The sequence below is a fragment of the Lasioglossum baleicum genome, chromosome 20 (assembly GCF_051020765.1).
Source record: "Lasioglossum baleicum chromosome 20, iyLasBale1, whole genome shotgun sequence".
NCBI classification, from domain to species: domain Eukaryota; kingdom Metazoa; phylum Arthropoda; class Insecta; order Hymenoptera; family Halictidae; genus Lasioglossum; species Lasioglossum baleicum.
In genome coordinates this window covers 3,035,581-3,048,873 of record NC_134948.1, presented here as the reverse complement: position 1 = coordinate 3,048,873, position 13,293 = coordinate 3,035,581, and the positions used below count along the sequence as shown (strand labels likewise).

At 41.3% G+C, this 13,293-nt stretch overlaps 2 protein-coding genes across 6 annotated transcripts in view; one reads left to right on the top strand and one right to left on the bottom strand.

Moving 5' to 3' along the window:
• LOC143218859 (uncharacterized) overlaps window positions 1–5,038 on the top strand; it is a 61,955-nt gene extending 56,917 nt beyond the window's left edge. For both annotated transcript variants that reach the window (XM_076444386.1, XM_076444385.1), the window contains exons 2-7: window positions 742–1,053; window positions 1,834–2,109; window positions 2,380–2,612; window positions 2,887–3,150; window positions 3,372–3,627; window positions 3,988–5,038. In XM_076444386.1, the coding sequence (XP_076300501.1) occupies window positions 768–1,053; window positions 1,834–2,109; window positions 2,380–2,612; window positions 2,887–3,150; window positions 3,372–3,627; window positions 3,988–4,160 (1,488 nt within the window). In that variant the 5' untranslated portion in view covers window positions 742–767 and the 3' untranslated portion in view covers window positions 4,161–5,038. The remainder of the gene's footprint in view (window positions 1–741; window positions 1,054–1,833; window positions 2,110–2,379; window positions 2,613–2,886; window positions 3,151–3,371; window positions 3,628–3,987) is intronic.
• LOC143218861 (uncharacterized) lies at window positions 3,472–12,336 on the bottom strand. 4 transcript variants are annotated; one of them, XM_076444391.1, is made up of 5 exons: window positions 10,790–11,251; window positions 10,614–10,712; window positions 9,857–10,037; window positions 8,469–8,580; window positions 3,472–5,980 (listed from the first exon to the last, which is right to left on the bottom strand). In XM_076444391.1, exons 1-5 carry the CDS (start codon window positions 11,249–11,251, stop codon window positions 5,935–5,937), a joined length of 900 nt encoding a protein of 299 aa, XP_076300506.1. In that variant the 3' UTR covers window positions 3,472–5,934. The 4 variants fall into 4 exon arrangements, with proteins under 4 accessions (XP_076300506.1, XP_076300507.1, XP_076300508.1 ...); XM_076444392.1 differs by lacking the exon at window positions 8,469–8,580; XM_076444393.1 differs by lacking the exons at window positions 3,472–5,980; window positions 8,469–8,580 and adding an exon at window positions 12,195–12,336 and having other exon boundaries at window positions 8,947–10,037; window positions 10,790–11,061.
• Between the last annotated feature and the right edge of the window lie 957 nt (window positions 12,337–13,293).

Here is a 13,293-nt window from a genome sequence, read left to right as displayed (position 1 = left end):
ACCATTGAAATGGATAGCCCGTTGACTAGAGTCTCCGGGAGAGGAGAACGATAAAGAAGCGTTTCTGGAAAATTGCTTTTCTTAAGCCTTCCCGAAGGCCGATTCATTATTGATGGGAATTAATAATATCAGGAAACATTTTAATCGATAATATATTAGTTGTTGCATCTCGCCAGTTATTATCCGCGCTTCTCGTCACTCTAATTAACTTATTGTACCGTTATCGACGATGATCGATGATCATTCCGATTAATTATTATTTAATGTAATACTCCGGTGTTCTCCTTTATATATTTTATTTCATTGATATTTAGTAATCCCCCCCGCTGGGATAATATATTCCAATTAATTTCTGCGTTTGCAAAATTAGCTTAGGAAGATCCGCGTGCATAAATTGCACGCGTACTAGCTGGTAATAAATTATTTGTTCTGCTCGTCAAACTGATGCGCCATTAAATAATTGAATTAAATTAAATGCAGGGGCCTGGTTGCCAATCAATTAATTTATTATGCTGAAAATAGAGAGTGGAGAGTGATTTCAGCTATATACTATAATCACTAATAATGTAACGTAATTATACAGTATAGTATAGCATATGAAATACCATGTATAATGTGTACAAATTCTGTCTCTAAACTATTGATCAGAAGTTTAACGAGATAATAAATGGCAAGGGGTTAATTTCCTAATGAATGGTCTCAGGTAACAGATTGCTAATTGTTTGATGTTTTGAATTGCAGGCTAGGGCAAGACAGAACGGAGAAAAATGGCGAGCCTAGGGGGTTGCGTTTCAACAATGGTGGACGACGAGGAACAGGAAGAGCTGCGTTGTACGGGGAGCGACGTCGAGATCGAAGAGTACACGGACACAGAGGAGTCGCCATATGTCGCTTATCAGACCAGTGATAAGCTGTTCGATACGGACCGAGCTGGATGGCAAAAATTCAGCTTCATCGCCACCCTCCTCGCCGTGGTCGTGTCCATTACCTTTCTGATTATCACGTATCCCCTTTATCTGGAGAGCGTCAGCGCCGCTTCCAACGCGTACACAGGTTTCCGGCTCTTTGAACATTCTAGATCATGTTAATTGTAGTCCTTCAATCCTGCTCCATTCATTACCGCCCTGTTCTGCACCTGCTTCTGTCCCTAGATTTATCTCCAATCTGATTTATGTACACTTCTGTCTCGTTCACGGTTCCAAACAACAGTATATCTGCCAAATTGCATTTAATCCTAACAATAATCCTAATAATAAATAGACAGCGGATTTTATGCATCTATGACAAAAACGAGTAAGTGTAATTTAAGACAGCAAATAAATTAGATGAATTCAAACATACAGAGAAGAAATAAATTTCTATTTCACTCCAGTTTGTTGCAATTCAGGTAGAAAAATTTTGATTTCACGTAAAAATCCGCTGTCTGATAACACTGTCCAACAGCCAAAAAGTATTTCGATTCTCACTATACGATTCTTATAGAGTTTTTCGCGCTGATTCCAAATCTGTCCTTAATTTTTCTCCTAGACGTACAGTTTTTGAGAAAATTGAGTTTTAAGAAAGACATGTTTTTGATGAAAACAAAAGAAAAACAAAGAAAATACATATGTACTTTTTCATTAGTATGTGTCGAAATGTTGTCACGAATGTTGGTTTCTTCTTTAGCTCCACTATAAATCCACCCTAAGAATCGCATAGCGGCAATCGAAATACAATAAAAGAGTTGAAATTTGTTGGACCGTCTAATGAATTAGTTTAATCAGTGGAGTACAATTACATGTCGAACGGTGCAGTCCCTCCAGAAATGTAATCCGATGATCGTCTTTATTTCAGGGCTCCTCTTCACGGCCCTAAGCTCCACCTGCATCCTCGGCATGGTGTGGTTCATCGCTGGAAGAGTTTCACCGCCGCCGGCACTGATTCCCAACAGCATGAAGATCAGGATACCCCGCTGTGCTCTGCTCAAAATAAGTTTTGTCTACGCTCTCTCCGGCATCCTGATCACGCTTTGCTTGGACGAGAGTCGGGTGCTTTGTCACCTGCAGGATCCCATCAAAGGGATCACCCTTGTCTTCTCTCTGGTCTACTACTTCTTCTTCTGTCGAAAAAGTAAATACCGTCGTTCAATTTGATCTACCAACTCGCTGCGATTAATCTCTTAAAGATTCTTCCTACCTGCTGTAAATTTTTCCGAGACTCTGTAAGGGGTTGAGGAACACAGTCGAAAAGTTCCGGAGAGTTCCGAGAGTGTCCATTAGCATCGCTCCAAAAAATTCGCGAACGCTTCCCCCAGCGTTTGGGGTGGTCCATTAACGCGGTTCTAATGATTCGCTTTCGAGATCCAGGACAAGTGGGTGTAATAGGGAACGGCTGTTTCAGTGATGAGCTTGCAACGGATCTTCTCGAGCACCACAATCATTGTCGGGCTGTTCATAAGCGTCGACTACGGGCTGTGCGATGAGTTTCGGTGTAGGGGCAGAGAGGTTTCCGCCCACACGGCCAGCTTGAGAGGATCCTGGGGAGTTAGGGCCATTTGGACCTTCGTCTACGTGGGTTCACTGGCTGCCTTTGCTATGTTCTTCACCTTACTGGAGGGACATTACACTACCGAGGTGGGCAATCGAAATATCAATCAAGTGTCAGCTGTAGAAATTAATTTCTTCATCGATCATATTAACCCCTCGCTGTATAGCAAATGTAATCTGCTAAATATGAATGTTATGTCTTTCTTTTGAGACGAAAAGAAATTCAATCATTTTGCAACGAATATTTGTCAGTGAAATTATAAAAGACGAAGTTATAATTATTGTAACCATGAAGAGATTTGTACAGCTACCGATTTGTTTCTACACTCGGCCGTGCTAAAAGTATTATTTTTGATTTCAGCAACAGAACATGTGCCAGATAGCAAGCCAGCAAAATTCCTTCCTGTACACTGTCTCCCGTCTGGTGTCATCAAGAGACATCAGACGTCGCGGGTCCGAAGAGGAAGGCGGAAGGTTGCTTCACGTGACAGATCCTGACCCCACCGTCAAGCCAAAACACATTCCAAAGCCTCCGATTTTGGAGACACTTTTCTACATCCATTTAATTGCATTCTTCGCCATCCTGTCAATGTGCTGGCTGGACACGTTGCCGGGGATTGGCAGGGTACGCCATCGATTTTTATACACGCAGTGACTAGCATTAACATTCGGACGCTCTCAACAAGACGCTTTCTTCTAGAAGTGGTAAAACACTACTTTGTAAAACTGTAAAAGTTGTCGTCTTTTCAAGAGTGTCCGAATATTAGCGGGGATCACTGTACCTACTCTGCTGACCATACTAGCCTCCAGTATACCTCATCGTCAGTAAACGTCATCTTATTTCAGGGTCTATCACCGGTGGAGTTGTACCGTGCGATGGAGCACGGAATCACCTGTCACTTCAGGAACCCGGAGTCCTGCGCCAGTATTGCTAGTCATGGTTGGACCTTCCTGATCGCGTACACTGTCTTCACGATCTCAGCTCTCAACTTCCTGTCAATGAACGAGAGCGCTGTCTTCACTGTTGCCACGGCTACAGTCTCACTTCCACTCTCTGGGATCTGGTGGAGCATTTACAAGATGCAAGTCGGCGCTGACGGTGGTAAGCCACCCTCTTGCCAACCAGGAAAAATAACCATCTTACGATCTCTAATACTTCCAATGAATTGACTCTTTCAAATCAGACACCTATTCATTTTTGTCACAAATGCATCAAATCCGCTGTTTAAATGTAAAAGTATATTCTAATAATCTTATTCTTTCAATGAATTGACTCTCCCAAATCAGACACCTATTCATTTTTGTCATCAATGCGTCAAATCCGCTGTTTAAATGTAAGAGTATATTCTAATAATCTTATTCTTTCAATGAATTGACTCTTCCAAATCACATCTATTCATTTCTTCCTTAAATCCATCAAATCAGCTGTCTATACTAATAATTAAAATATCCTTTCGCCCAGGATTCATCGTCTGGTCACCAGGAGTGACCGGTGAGCTGATCTGCGCGCTCCTGGGCCTTCCAGTAGTCCTTCTGGGCCTGGGACTCCTAGTTAGATCGCACTTGAGGGACACGCAGCCTTGCTACCTAACGATGCAGCCGCCGGACGTGCAGTACGAGCCTTCCCAGAGATGAACGTCCCACTCGAGGCCATCATCTTGAAGAGGTCATCATCGCGGGAGTCTCGTCAGACCCACCGGATCAATCCTGGAGCCTCGAGTCCTCGAATTTCGCCGCGTTTCTTTGATGTCGATGTTTTATAGAACGTAAAAACCGCTGAAAAGGCCGAAGCTCCGGGATTAGACTCCGGCGAGAGAAACGCCGCGGCGTATTTCAGAGAGACGATCCGACTCGACCGGGAGAGCTGACCTAATTAGCTCTGAATGCGACCACTGGCGTAGACAGAAACGAAAAAATGGGAGCAGCATCTTTTTCTCTCACTCTCTTTGATCGAATCGATCGCGCTAGTTTTCCTGGTTGATTCTCCCTGTCGACGAAGTTTCGTTTCTCGGAAAGAGAAAGAAGGAAAATAAAAGAAAGACGAAGAGAGAAGAGAAACTTTCCTGTGAAGTTGTGATAGGGGTTATTACGTATAGAGTTATAGCAGGTCGGTGCACGTGTGTGTTCCACGTTGGTAGGGGAAACGATAATATTGATTATCTTCTTGCTTGCATACACGCGCGCACACGTGCACAACGGGACCGAATAAAATGGGGCGGAGAAGGAAGGAGGAACGCGATCGATGTTTCCTATGTATTTGCCGACGCGCAAACGTCACATCCGTCGTCTAGCCGGCGGAACAACGTTATTGCCAATTTATATTTTATTTTGATAACGAGATATATTTCATATTTTCGAGACCGTTCGGGATTACCACAGTTGTTGTACACTTTGAGACAGATAAATGGGGGAGAGAAACACGTGAAAATGCGAGTGCGTGTGAAAGAGAGAGAAACAATAAATACAGAATATTTTGTAAACACGCTGCCAGCGCATGCAATTCACGGAGACAATTATTCGTACTCCGGTCTATTCTCTCGGGAACGGTGTAACACGTTCGCTATCACCTGGCAGAGGCGTATTGTGCGATTGTAAAATTCGAATTCTCTTTACACTTTGAAGACAGACGAGACAAATTATAAATTTGCCTCCTCTGGATCTCTTTACTGGCACAAAACCCTGTTGTCAGGCCTCGACAGTCCTCAGTAGACTGCGGATTTGATGAAAAATATGTGAAACATAAAACTATCCAACTTCCTGTTGTTACAAACGATGCAGAAATATTTTCTTTCGCGTCAAAATCCGCAGTCTAGTCCTCAGTCCTACAGTCTGTAGCTTTCTTCTTCCGCGAAGGCGTGTGCAATCTTGTTTTCGATTTTATTTCGTACCGGTTGTACTTCTACGGAGCATTTATTGTTTGAATAGTGAGTTTATTGTATATATTACGGTAGCTTGTGTAAGTCGGAGACGTTCCCGAGGCGATAATGCTACTGTTGGGCGCACAGTCCTGTTCCGCATGATCCCTGCTGCATTTTTATATTTTTCTGACTGAATCACCCTTGATTCCTTTGTGTTTTGGGATTGCACGATTTCTCCCAGTGATCTTTGCTTCCGCTGTGTGATCTCGTAGACTGCTCGATCTAGATCAGGGGCCCCTGCCATATTTTTTACATCCCATCTTTCACGGAATACCAGTCCAATAGTAGCGGACACGTTTCAGGGACGATCTCCCGTTTAATGTACTTTGGCGACTTTGTTATTAGTACTTTGTAACTGCTAGATACCGACCAGTATTTAATCCACACACGTCTTAGTCACTGAGCTGTTAAGACTTTCCTCGGTTAGCTCCGCGATCATTGATTCACCGTAGATCACTCGATGATACATTTTTGTATCGTTTCTCGACTTCTCAGATATCTGCTCCTCCTTCTCCCCGGACTGGCACTCTCAGTCTACTAGAATCAGTATAGACGGAATTCTACTTCGAAAAGTTCTGTTTAACCAAAGAGTTTAAGCAAAAATATTTAATAAAACATACGAACAGTATTAATATTTTCTAAGTCGGTGGTGCCAAGCAGACAATGCGTAAAAATAAAGTTTTTCTTTTAACAATGGCAACGAGTCTAAAATAGTCCGATATTCTTAACACTGGGTCTACGGAGCACTCTAACTATTTTACATTATAAGAATAAGAATGTGTCTATTCTTTTCAGCTATTTTTTAAATAATATATACCGGAAGAAATACACTTGCTGACTAATTCCTCACCGATGCATCTTTACAATCTCAGTAATCGTACATTAAAAATATTAGAACGCGTCCCGTGAACCTAGTGTTAAATTCTTGTAATTTTATTGAAAGTACTTGAGTAGAATTTCGTCTGTCGCTGGAGAGAAAAAAAACAATCAGCTGAAGCTGACTAAAAAAAAAAAGAAATCAAAAGTTCAAAGAAACGACTCAGAGCAATGAACGAACGAAACGTAAACTCGTGCCAAACGACTCGGGTTGTCGGAAAACTCGACCGTAGAATTAAGCGTAAGTAAAAGAACAACCCAGCTCTTGTACTAACTAATAAAATGAATGTTATTCGTGTCGACGCGACGTAGAATTGTTTGTTAAGGAATAATCGTAGTGAAAGTGTGCGAGACGCTCGCCAAAAACAAAGCCAAACGAAAAAAAATAAGAGTATTCGAAGCACGTCAATCATGTTCTATATATTAATATATATTCGGAAAGCTATACGTCCAACACACAGTTTTTTGTACGCGAATTGTAAACATTCCATTCGACTAAACTATAGAGGCTACAATAACGACGATAAAACAATAAAACAAAATGTACCACCGCTCTGTTGTGAAACGGTATAGTCTCCGCATATTAATCGTATTAATGAAACAAACTATATTATATATATATATATTATGTATACACGTAAACTGTAAACTGTTTCAAACTCGTAGACGAGAATTTTTTCGGAGCGGAAAAAATTCGAAAAGTTTTATATATTTAACACGGGGAAAACGAGAGAGAGAGACGAAAGCGGGAAACCGGTTTAAAGCTCTGAGTTGCGCGCTCAACTAGCCGTAGCGATTAGGTTGTGGAAATGGATTTAATGTCTTCGAGGAGTTAGGTGTGCAAATTAAAACGTAACCGTCAAAATCAAGGGGGTGGACTCGTTTTTCCAGGATTGCAAGGGTCCGGGATGTGCCTTCTCATTTCTCAATAATACAAAGATGGGAGATGGAAGACTTTCAGTAATCAAAAGTGCTAGATAAACAATCAATCTAGGCCTCAATCCCCTCAAAAGTCCTATTTTTAAAGCTGAGACAAATTAACGTAAACGTAAAACTAGGACGTTTGAGAGCGATCGCGAATTGATCTTTTATCTAGCGGTTTTGGCTACTGAAAAGCCCCATCTTTGCATTATTGAGAAATTGAGAACGCGCATCCGGCATCCTTGCAGTCCTGGAAATGAGTCTACCCCCTTAATCATTCGATCTGTGTTCCAAGTAATGTAAACGAACGATTTTGCTTGATTGTAATTGTTAAGCAACACGACATTGAGTGTTAGCAGCACGTCGAATCTAGGGAATTCATTCGCACACTCAAATCGTGCACACTTTGAGAACTAGAAAAACTGACGAATTAATTTGTACACCTGTCACGTGAATTAGGGAAATTGCAACCGAAGGCATTCGAGTCGTTTCCACGTGCAATATTTATTTATTCAAGCGAGAGCCGCAGTTTTACCGCGCGTTGCGTAGCTGGTCAATCGGTCGAGGCCCGTTCGACATTGTTTCACAGAAATGTTGTTCAATCGCTTGTTGTTATTGCCAAAAACCGGACGCCTGACGACGCTGCTTCGTGCACGGTGCGATTAAAAAATCATTGAACGTTTCGAGCAGTGTTGTATCGACAAGGAACGATCTCGAGCTAGAAATTCAAGAAATTATTAAACTTTCTGGACATGTAGTACACAGTTAAAAAAAATGTTCAATGGACTTGAACATTGTTTCAATTTCATCGAACAAGTTAAATGAAGTTGGCCAGCAAAATAAAACGCCAATATATCCTGAAATTTTAATAATATCTTTCGCTTTCGAGGATCGGGTTCGGGATCGTTGCTTGTGGATCGTTCGATCGTTTTTTTAGGAGGATCGTGCGCCACAGGACCACCGCGGGTTCAACCGCCGCTTATGGCAATTTATTTTTTTAGTGGAGGGCCTCGGCGGGTTGATAGTGTCGACAGGACCGGCCGGGTTCGATTTTTCTTGTGTTTCGCATGCCGCTGCCGACCGGCCGGCCGGTTATGGTCGAATATTTTTATAATGGGACCGTAGCGCGGTTTCACCGGTTATTCCGTACGCTAGGGCGATACGCAGACGCGGAAACGGTCCGCGGACCTTTCAGATAGACGCTTTACAACACTTGAATACTATTTACCAGCGATAAGCAGTGCCGTGCATCGTATCGGGCGATTTCTGTAACTGTAGGGCTCGGCTGATGACTATACCACCGTCAAACGGTACAGATTTTTCCGTTGATTCGTTACCTCCTGAAATAGATCGTTGGTAGAGTCTTGCGTCGCACATGTAGCGTATAACTAATTTCTGGTCGTTGTACTTGTTTATTGACTTGTTGATTTGCTATTATTCAGACTGTACCTTGTGTGATATTAACCCCTTGCCGTAACGTTTTCTTCACAGTTACAGAAGTGTTAACGGAAATGTCGAACAGAAAATTTATATTCTCGTATGGCTACATTTATTTGAATGCTTAAGCACTCATTACAAACGAATCAAATTTGATCTCATCTAAAAAGAAAAGCGTAACATTCATATTTGTTGGACTTTGTTCGAAATCTTCACGACGATCGAGTCTGACTCGTTAAAATACGGCAAGGAATTAAGTTAGCCATGTATTTAGATTGTTGTAGAATATGTATTGTTACGTAGGTTCTCAAGAGATGTTACAATATTTTTAATGTTCGGAATAACGTTCTTTGATTTCAGATTTGCCAGTTTCGTACGTCAAATAAGATTCCACTGTTCGGTGACAATGCCACTGGTTTCGAGAATGATTGATTTATTTGCTCGCGATTAAGGGAATATTAAGGTTGTTATATATGTGTGAGTGATTAATCATAGCTCAATATGTAAGTCGTCCAAGAGTAAAGAGAGTACCTCATCGTAGAGCGACAGTGGAAAGAAGTATGTAGAACGAGCGCGTTGCCGTCGCCGGTATTTGGATTCGTTATTACGCTCAATATACCTACTATATTCAACTATTATGTACCGGATTATAAATGTGTTAATACGTACATATATATACTTATATAAAAAAGAAAAAGAAACCAACACGCGTCTTAATTAGCGCCTATACAGCTCCCTGCCGCGCCCTCGTGGAATAACAAGATTCATTAAGCCACTAATTTCGAGTCGAGTTAATCATGCACCCCTGAAGAACACTTTCAGGAACGCGACTCATTAGCCTAACAAATTTTTGATTTCACAAAATTCCTTATTCTACAATCTGTAAATAAATTATTATTAATATTGCTATAAACGCTTCCCATCCAGTCTATTATTTCTATCTGTCTTTTTCAAATGGCAAATTGCTTTTTCTATGTACTCAGAGCTTCAACACTTGCATCCTAGCAGACTTATGCGTGTCCCCTATCCTCTCAGACAATTTCGAGCCCCCAACAACGACATCCTCGTACCTAACCTCCCGAACAATTTCGAAATTCAATTTGTCAGCTATACGCTGACTGTAATTGGAAGCAAACACGCCGAAGATTAACTTCGGCACCACTTCAGCGTTGACAATACCATTGTCGATCGAGCATCTCTTCATAGTGCCGTTCAGGAGTCCTCTAGCGAACTCTATGCACTTCTTCACCATCTCGCTACCGATTCCTCTGCCCTGGAATTTTGGGTTTGTTCCTATGTAGAATAATTCCATCGCACCGTCCGCATCGTATTTTTCGAAAATGTCCACGCTTGTTTCCACCTGCAAAATGATTTACCAATTAGTTGGAACAATCGGGATGATAAATATCTGTGCAATGAGAATTAATTTCTTCTCAATTTTGAATCATTAATATTTGCAGGTGTTAGAAATTTAATTTAGAAAATCTCAGAATTCATTTCTGAAGATTAAAGGACTGTCCATTATTTTCTCACTAACAAAAATCACAATATCGAATATACGTGTGTGTCTCAGACGTCTATCATTGTTTCGATAATGTCGAGTAAACAATTTCGGTAGCTCCCGAAGTGTCGGAAAATTTCCAGAGTTTGGCAACCTAGCGTAACTGTGTTTGCTCATCGTTATCACTCGTATCACATTAGATACGACCTTCTCGAACTCGTTCACGAATTACATGGTAATTGATCAATCTTATCATCAATCGAAAAATAAACAATTCTACAGTTCATTCACTACAAAAATAACTCCCATCTAGCACACCAAACACAAATACGTAAATATTCCAACAACCGTGAATATTAAACTCGATCTGCAGCGTGTAATAATTAGCAGAGAGAATGACAATTAGGCTCAATCGAGCCAATTACGAGTACTCACATCGCCGAGAAACTTGACCAGCTCCTGGCAAGACGTCTTCTTCAGGTTCTCCTCGATGAAGACTTCCAGCTCGTCCTTCACGTCTTCTCTGGGTCTGGCCTTGAACCGCACAGAAACGTTTTCGTCAGAACTCTCGCAGAGAAAATGGTATTCCTGATTAGGTATTAGGGACTTGCATGGATCTTGTTGAAAGCGACTGCGGCGAGCTCGTCGGTGTCTTTGTCAACGGCGATGATCGTTGCCCCGTCCTTTAGGATCTCCTTGAAGAGCAGCTGGATCTCTTCGGGCGCACCTGGCTCCTCGAACATGCCCAGACCAATCGCCAGACACTCCTGCTTCATTGTCTCTGCTTGGAGCTGCATGGCCTCCTGGATTTTGTCCTTTGTCAGCAGTTTGTACTCTAATTGACTCTTCATTTCAGTCATGATCGCTGATGATCGCTTCGGAGCTGGAAGATTTCCAATGTGCTGGAAGATTGAACAAGAATTTGTTGGAATTGTCGAGGATTTCGTTGGGAATTTATTTATTGCGTTGAGATTAGACATCGACGAAGAAGATTGTACACAAACAATTTGTTCCAGGGTACCAGCAGCCTTTACAAACCAGTATCTGCACCGGCTGGAGCGAGTGCAGAACATTCTTCCTGGTTTCCAACAAATTGCATAACTCTAGCAAAGGCGTTAGACTATGTACGTATTATTTCAGTGTGCCAAGAGCAGAGCTGGGTAAAATAGTGTTTTAAATAGTAAATAATACTATTCATTTTAAAGTATGCGTACAACTTTGAAAATAAAATTTTTTATTCGATGCAGTAATTTTCGAAAATAGTATTCTATTCTAAGAATATTGAGAATATTTGTATTTTGTCTTTAGTTTCAATCTTAAATATCACTGCTGAAAATAATGGTTCAAATAGAATTTTTAAAATGGTTATATTGTATTTCGTGTTCCAAATTGTTAAAATATACTCCGCGACAAAACGATAAGACACCTCTAGATTTCTAATGTTTCTCAATGCCAATGATGTGTACAAAGATTTTGTATATGTATAGATCTGTATAGAGTAACCTCTGTTTAGTAACATACGAAGTAACTGCTATTATTTACATTGTGTCTTGGGAGTTATATCAGTTTACATGAAAAGCCGGTGCGTCAAAACGATAAGATGTGGTGAAGCAGAATAGTGATTTAATTACACTGTCCAACACTTTGTTCCATAATTACTGTTGCGCTGTTCTTATAGAGTTTTCTGCGCTGATTCCGAATCTGCCCTTAATTTTTCTCCTAGACGCACAGTTTTTGAGAAACATGACTTTTAAAAAAAACGTATTTTTCAACTTTAAACAAATATCGCGATGTCATTATAAAAGATATTGAATTGTTCTTTGCAGCAAAAGATTCTGTAGACTTTCCCGAATACAGTGATATAGTGTCTTATCCATTTGTCGCGGAGTGTAGTCGTTCAGATTGTTGAAGTAAGATATTTTATTTTCGCAAATGTGTATCTTATTTGAAACGCTATTTTCTTCGAGCAAAATAAAATCTAAAATATTGAATAGTGTTTCGCCAAATAATGCCCACCTCTGGCCAAGAGCGACTTGCAGTGTGCGGCAGGAAGGACGCCCAGCAACCCGGAAACCACGTGCTCCTAGCAGGATCGTCGAGCTACTGTCGCGAATCGTCGCGTGATCTATTTGCGCGGCCGTTTCGCGGCACAATGAGACTAGATTCGACTCGTTTAACGAAGTCAGGCGTTTCTCGCACACGAACACTATTTCGGGCCGTGTCGTGTCGCGTTGCAGCCGCTTTGATAACAAGATCCTCGGTGCATCCAGCGCATATTAGGAAGCCGTCTTCGCGTTATTTGTTGAAACGCGATTACGGAGCACGGGTCTCTCGTATCTCTCCGTGTTGCCGCCACACGGTGTTCTTTCTATTTAATTTTAGTTCAGACGGTCTGTGCCCGAGGAGATATCGATCGACCGGTTCCAGGGGTGGGAAGCTAAATTTGCATCGGCTTTGAAAACACTCTTGTTTATTTACAGTCGTACGCGCCACGAGAACTGGAGAAGACGATACACGCAACACCGTGCAATTGTACAAACTATAAACTCGTCGTTCTTATCCGCCAACGGGTGTCCTCGCTGATAATGCAAGGTCTATGATTGTTCCGACTAACGAGTAGGAAGTCAAATCCGTTACGTAACTACGGTAGAACTTCGAACGTGTCTGACTTGCTTAGTGCTCGAATACTTTCCTTCGAGAAATAGTTCGATTCCAATCAATCAGAATTTAATTGGATCTACAGTAGGGTGGCCCTTAGCTAAGGGCGTCGAAAATATTTTCGAGACTTTTCTGGTCTTACCCTCCAAATTGTCCGAATACTTTCTTTTGTTGCACGATTCATACAATGATTCAATTCTACTGCATCGGTCGCATTTAGACCTCGTCGTGGCCGAAATCGTTATAAATAAGAACAATTTCTTAATCATTCGATTGGAGGGAAAGTTCTGTCGTATTTTAAGGAAAACATTTAAATGAATTCATAAAAATATACGTTTAATATTATTCAATCATATAATTTCCATTATTCGTAACAACTCGATGCCGTCTTTCAGGCAACCTGTCAATATCTGCTTATTTAAAATACGACAGAAGTGTTCTTGTCCAAGTGTCACAA

Excerpts from the sequence above, each read along its gene's own strand:
- LOC143218861 (XM_076444390.1), bottom strand. The coding sequence starts at position 11,251 with ATGTTCTGCACTCGCTCCAGCCGGTGCAGATACTGGTTTGTAAAGGCT. Across the intron at positions 10,713-10,789 it reads TCGCTTTCAACAAGATCCAT|GCCAGACCCAGAGAAGACGT; the intron begins GCAAGTCCCTAA and ends GTGCGGTTCAAG. Across the intron at positions 10,038-10,613 it reads TGGTCAAGTTTCTCGGCGAT|GTGGAAACAAGCGTGGACAT; the intron begins GTGAGTACTCGT and ends ATCATTTTGCAG.